General features: G+C 33.3%; 1 protein-coding gene across 1 annotated transcript; it reads right to left on the bottom strand.

Moving 5' to 3' along the window:
• Positions 1 to 1,113: 1,113 nt before the first annotated feature.
• On the bottom strand, positions 1,114 to 4,454 carry LOC106371892 (WAT1-related protein At1g44800). The gene is made up of 7 exons (XM_022689790.2): positions 4,096 to 4,454; positions 3,937 to 3,999; positions 2,578 to 2,694; positions 2,131 to 2,368; positions 1,845 to 2,003; positions 1,590 to 1,741; positions 1,114 to 1,496 (listed from the first exon to the last, which is right to left on the bottom strand). Exons 1-7 carry the CDS (start codon positions 4,287 to 4,289, stop codon positions 1,283 to 1,285), a joined length of 1,137 nt encoding a protein of 378 aa, XP_022545511.2. The 5' UTR covers positions 4,290 to 4,454; the 3' UTR covers positions 1,114 to 1,282.
• Between the last annotated feature and the right edge of the window lie 1,769 nt (positions 4,455 to 6,223).

Raw genomic sequence — 6,223 nt, 5'->3', positions numbered from 1 at the left:
AAAAACATTGTATTGTAGGAATGATTTTAATGGATCTGATCACTCTGAGACAATATAAAAGCTAAAGATAACAACTTTGAATCAAACAGAAAAACAGAAATTGCATAGCAAAGAGGATAGTTTGAGCAATTTTTCTGTCTAAATTTTTGCTATTACTTTTTCCAAAGTACAAGAGATATTTTTGTCAAATCGTGGCAAATATTATGGCCATATTTTGTTTATGACATTTCATGACCAGAAAGCCACAAACAAGCCAGTTTTTGTGGGCTTGTACTGGTCCTTTCTAGTGCTCCGTCTTCTTTTTCACTTTCAGGTGGCCTTGGCGGTCCTAGCTTTTTGGCGAGTGCGTGTTTCCGACGGCAAATATGTTTCAAGTGGAAGCTAAGGGTTTGGAGGTTAATTGATTTGGACCTTTTCATATATACAAAATAAAAAAAAATCAAATGATTATTTTCATATATACAAAAAAAATCAAAAATATTTAAATACGAAAACCTTTTAGTAAAAGAAATATCCAAATTTTGACACTAGATTCTTGGATTCTATAGGATTTGACAATTGTTTTTTGGGTAACATTTTGACAATTGTTTTTGTTTTAGGCGCAAATTTTACCAAATGATTCATTCATTATTTTCCTTGAAATTTCAAAATACAAGAAGTAAAAGCAGAGAAAACATAAAAATATGTAAAGATACTAAACTTAAGAGGGTTTGCAGGTGTGGGCTTGTACTGGTCCTTTCTAGTGCTCCGTCTTCTTTTCACTTTCAGGTGGCCTTGGCGGTCCTAGCTTTTTGGCGAGTGCGTGTTTCCGACGGCAAATATGATTCAAGTGGAAGCTAAGGGTTTGGAGGTTAATTGATTTGGACCTTTTTGTGGGTTTTCCAGTTTAGATCTGTTTTTTTTTGAGCCCATTAGAAGCTTATGAGCTTTTATATTGTTTTAAAAAAAAATAAAATTATTTTCATATATACAAAAAAATCAAAAATATTTAAATACGAAAACCTTTTAGTAAAAGAAATATCCAAATTTTGACACTAGATTCTTGGATTCTATAGGATTTGACAATTGTTTTTTGGGTAACATTTTGACAATTGTTTTTGTTTTAGGCGCAAATTTTGCCAAATGATTCATTCATTATTTTCCTTGAAATTTCAAAATACAAGAAGTAAAAGCAGAGAAAACATAAAAATATGTAAAGATACTAAAGTTAAGGGCGTTTGCAGGTGTGGGCTTGTACTGGTCCTTTCTAGTGCTCCGTCTTCTTTTTCTCTTCGGGGCTGATTTAGGTATTTGCAGACCCACCGTTAGTTGGTGCACTCGAGACATCAAGACCGTTCGGTTGAGCTCCCGAGAGATCATGACCGTGCTGTTTGACTACATTAGTGATCGGAAGCTCTTGAGCTACTATTTTCTCATCCAAGGGATTCACTGCATCTTTGCTTTTTCCCCAGACCACACTATATAGTCCAATGACGATGAAAACTGCTCCAATTATACTGCATAGTCACAACAGTACCCTCTAAAACGTTAATTACTTGTTAATTATACTTATCTTAGTTATTAACATAATAGAAAGAAATCTTAATTACCTTCCGAGGTGGATTTTCTCAGCCAAAACAAGGGCACCGAGGAATGAAGTAATAACCATACACATAGGACTAAACGACGTGGTAAACACAGGGCCACGTTGCTTTATCACAATGCTTTGTATGTAATACGCGATGCCTGAACAAACCACTCCCTGAAATATCCCACATAATAATAAGTATTTTTTAATCAAATAATAAGGTTTATTATACAGAATTGATTAAAATTAACCAGTGACTAATAGATGATTAACTTACGGAGTAAACGGCTGCGAGTGTCCCGGAATCCATGCCGATTTTCCAGGCGCTTAAGTCACGGACAAATATCATCGAAACGGCAAAATTTAGGATCGTTCCGATCCCACATATCAACGTCACTAGGGATAGCTCAGCCGGGTAAAGTTTCAACGTGAACGACTGAAAACAGAAAATTATTTTGATAATTTATAAAACCGTATAATGCATGTTTGTTGATTTCTTTTTTATTTAAACATTAATTAACTAGTTTTTTTTTTGCTAAAAAATAAAAATTAACTAGTTATACCTGTAAAATGAAGAAAGCAGCCCATGTGGAGATACTTCCCATGATGGCTAAGGTTCCGGTGACCCAGTGCTGGCCAGTGGCTGTGGTTGAGCCGCCGTGGAAGGAAGAATGTGCAGCTTTCACGATTTCGATCGCCGGACCTTTGTACAAAGTCATTACCATAGCTCCTCCCAACGTTATTACCGTTCCTACAACTTTTGCAATACTGTGTATCTTCCTAAAGTTCACTGTCTCAAGCCTGATTTATAAGGAAATTTGGCGTTAGACAATTATAAATGGTTAAAACGCCAAAACAAAAACCATAATGATTTTGACAAATTAATCTTAATCATTGTACACAGATTTTTAGACATTTTATTTTAAAACTTAATTAGATATATCAATATTTCAAAATAATAAATTGCATATTTAATCTCTCTAAGACAATTTACCGAAGTTTTAAGGTACCTGAAAATGAGGGCGAGAATGAATGTGACGGCGGGAAGTGCATTGGTAAACGCAGATGTGTACGATGCTGACGTAGACTTCAATCCTATGTAGTAGAAGTTCTGGTCCATAAGGGGTCTGGAATCATATAACCAAACATTTACTTTATTATTATGATAGCCCTTTCACATCATCTTTTGGTTTATATAATTGAGTAGTTTTATTTTCCAAAGATGAAAAAGGAAAACGTTTACGTAGGATAGCACAAATCAGTTTTAACATTAGAGATGTTTGTTGTGGATGATGATCTCATTTCCAATATCCAAGACAATACATATTTCATCACTTTCACGTTTCTACAATATCACGTTAGAAGTCTGGATTCGAATAGTAAATTTTGATACGCTTATATTTATTTCTAGTGGATATTTAAAATAAAAATGCTAATTAATTTGTTAGTCAGTTTTTGAAATAATAAAAAAGAATTGTGAGTATTTCTTCTCTCTATGTAAGTTGTAACGTGCCCGAACTAGCGGCCAGAAAAAGAATGTAACGTACCGAAACTCATGAATTTGCATCACAACTACTAATCCATAAGTATCTTCCGATTTTTCTAACCATATTTATAAGATTTATTTAAGAACTTGTATATAAATAAACAAAATAGTACTCTCTAGGCCTGATATTTCTTTTTTCAGAAACCGAACCGAACCAAAATTTTTTATTTTCGGTTAACCATTTAAAAAAAAAAAAAATTCAAAAATTGACCGAATAAAATTTCGGTTCGGTTTGGTTACCCGTTAATTTTGGTTTTCAATTTCAGAACAGAAATTAACTGGAATTCGTTTACCTCGGTTACGTTTAATTGATTATTGGTTAACATCAGTCCAATTCTGATATAAATTGATTTATTTTCTTAATAATAATTTGGATAACCACTCGGTTAATCAGAACCGAACCGGAAACCAAATTAATTTTGAAAGGACTTTCGAGCCAAATCTAAAAATGAAAAACTAAAAGTGAACCAAAAACCAAAACTTTGGGTTCGGCTTGATTCAATTCGTCCTGTTTGGTTCGGTTGGAATCCACGTAGCTCGTAATTTCTATAATGAAAGCCTTACTTGGTTGATACCATATGTTTTCGTCAGAGTGTGTGTTTTATTTGATAAAATTTAAAACACAGTTCGGTCGGAATCCACATGGCTAGTAACATATATTTTTTGTACATATGTATCTCTTAAATATATATATATATATATATATATATATATATATATATATATATATGTTAAATATCACAATCACTGGAAATATTCAAAGTTATAAACCAGACTTTCTAATTGTGGAGAAAAAGATGGCTTCTTAATGAAAGAGACTTACTCTAGTATTCCAAGAGCAAGAAGCCTATAGAAAATTGGTAGTGTCATCTTAGGCCTAATTTTCCTGAAAACACACAATGATTAAGAGAATTATTCATCTATGCAGTTATATTCGATCTGTAGTTGCCTAGATATATTCTTGTACTCATTGATACGATACCTCTCGAAAACTAGAGCAAATGGAGCCATGACTAGCGTTGCAACTATATGACGGTATGTTGCAAGGACCCAATGGTCCATGCCATGCTTGAAAGAGACCATGGTGATGATGTACATGCCTGCATACCCAAATTGCAATGATATTATCGCTAATATCGGCTTCAATTTCTCCATGCTTCCACTTCCACCTTTCATCTTTGTTTGTTGATTCGTATTTTAACACTCAATAAAACGATACTTTATCTCTAGTTATATAACATGTATAGAGGATCTCTGCCTTACTCCCTTTATATAGAGGAGAGATATAATGTTTAGTGAGTGATGAGATAAGCTCAAAATTTGCTTGAGGCAGGCAAAACCTAATGGAGAATGACTCCTTTTTATAGTCGAGCAAAAGTTGGATTAAAAGATACACTCATTATTTTGTTCACTCAATAATACGTCTACGTATCTTTTGGAATATTTTAATGCACTACAGTTAGAGATATGAATAAGTAACAGAGAAATATGTGTCTTACATATTTTACTTTTACATATGCATGTCAGCATATCGTTATGAGAATTCATTTTGGAATTTTTTTTGTATCTGTCCTTTTTCTTTAAATGACTTCAGAATTAAGAAATTTAAGCTATTTTATTTAAAGAACGATGTATATATAAATGCGCGTAGTTATTTGTATTATTCCTTTCAATGCGTAACACGTGTTTGCATTATATTAAAGTTGATATATCACATAGTTTTCTCTATGTATATATATCAGAAGTAGTAGGTGGTAGGCTGATTGTGTGTGCATAACAATAGAGTACACACAAATATTTGTAATTATCTCCTTCGGGTGATTATTTTAATTTTTGTTCATATAAATATGTAATTTACATGATTAGTGGTATATAATTTTAATATTTACTATATTACTAAGTTAAATATAATATTTTCAAATACAACAATTTTACAGTTTGCATGCAAAAATTTAATTTATTGTTTCAAATTATTAATTATGTATTTATACTATTAAAGCAGAATACCTAATAGGATTCTGCCCTTGCCTTTTCAAGTTATTTACAAGTCTCTGCCATTGCCTTTTTTCGTTTAAAAAAATTAAATGTCGACAATAATTTTAAACTAATCACAAGTCTTCGATTTTTTAAGCATATTTAATTCGTTTTAATAGTTGCGTAAATGTTGGAGTATCCTTTTGTCTTAGTATGCATATTGATCATTTAGATTAGCATTTAGGCACCATTAGTTGCATTTCCATGCATATATTCTTTCTAGGTGGTGGAGTATCCTTTTGGAGTTTTTGGAGGTGTTTGGAGCCATCTTGAGTCAAAAGAAGTGAAAGTAGAGATTGGACGAACCGCAGACACGTACGGCAGACGAAGGCAGTCCGTGGAATGCGGGCAGTGTGGTCGAATTTTTACAAGGACGAGAGCTGTCCGCAGATTCCAGGCAGATAGCTTGGATCGATTTGTGCTCGACCGCGGACCACGTCCCCGAGCCCGTCCGCGGTCGATACCGAGATTGCTTATTCATTTGTTTTTGGGTCAAACACGGGTTTGTCGGGTTGACCATGTTCGAGTTTTTAAGCTAGCATAAATAGTTTCAGTAGTCAAATTCAAACAAAGTCTTGTAAAAATTAATAAAAGATAATACTCCTCACACAATAAAGAAATGAAATGATAAAGAAAAACAAGTGAAGATATAAAGAACCCATAGATAAAAAAGCCTTCCCATATATGTTCTTAGATTAAAGTGTTCTGAGGTATTTAAAATATTCAAAATTAAAAATAACAAACAACATTAAAAAGGCCGCATACAATCTATTCTTCTGCTTCATCATTAGCAGTCGAAGGCTTTTCGACATGAGCAGCTGAATTATCATCAAAGGATAGGAGCAGAAGGTTTGAACAGAACTGATTGATAACCAAAGGTTCCTCGGTGACCGCCCCATAAACCGGCCCTTCGTCTCCAACATGATCGAATCCACAGGGAGCAGGGGCACACAATAGATTAGATGAATAATAGGATCAAGCTAGACAAATAAATATTAAGAAAATAAATATTAAATAAGCAGTAAATAAGATAGATGAGATGTGTGTTTACAGAGAAGATAAAAGCTAGACTTTCA

The sequence above is a fragment of the Brassica napus genome, chromosome A8 (genome assembly GCF_020379485.1).
Source record: "Brassica napus cultivar Da-Ae chromosome A8, Da-Ae, whole genome shotgun sequence".
NCBI classification, from domain to species: domain Eukaryota; kingdom Viridiplantae; phylum Streptophyta; class Magnoliopsida; order Brassicales; family Brassicaceae; genus Brassica; species Brassica napus.
This window is presented reverse-complemented; position numbering and strand designations above follow the sequence as displayed.

Excerpts from the sequence above, each read along its gene's own strand:
- LOC106371892 (XM_022689790.2), bottom strand. The coding sequence starts at position 4,289 with ATGAAAGGTGGAAGTGGAAGCATGGAGAAATTGAAGCCGATATTAGCG. Across the intron at positions 4,000-4,095 it reads TTTGCTCTAGTTTTCGAGAG|GAAAATTAGGCCTAAGATGA; the intron begins GTATCGTATCAA and ends GTGTGTTTTCAG. Across the intron at positions 2,695-3,936 it reads CTTGCTCTTGGAATACTAGA|ACCCCTTATGGACCAGAACT; the intron begins GTAAGTCTCTTT and ends ATATGATTCCAG.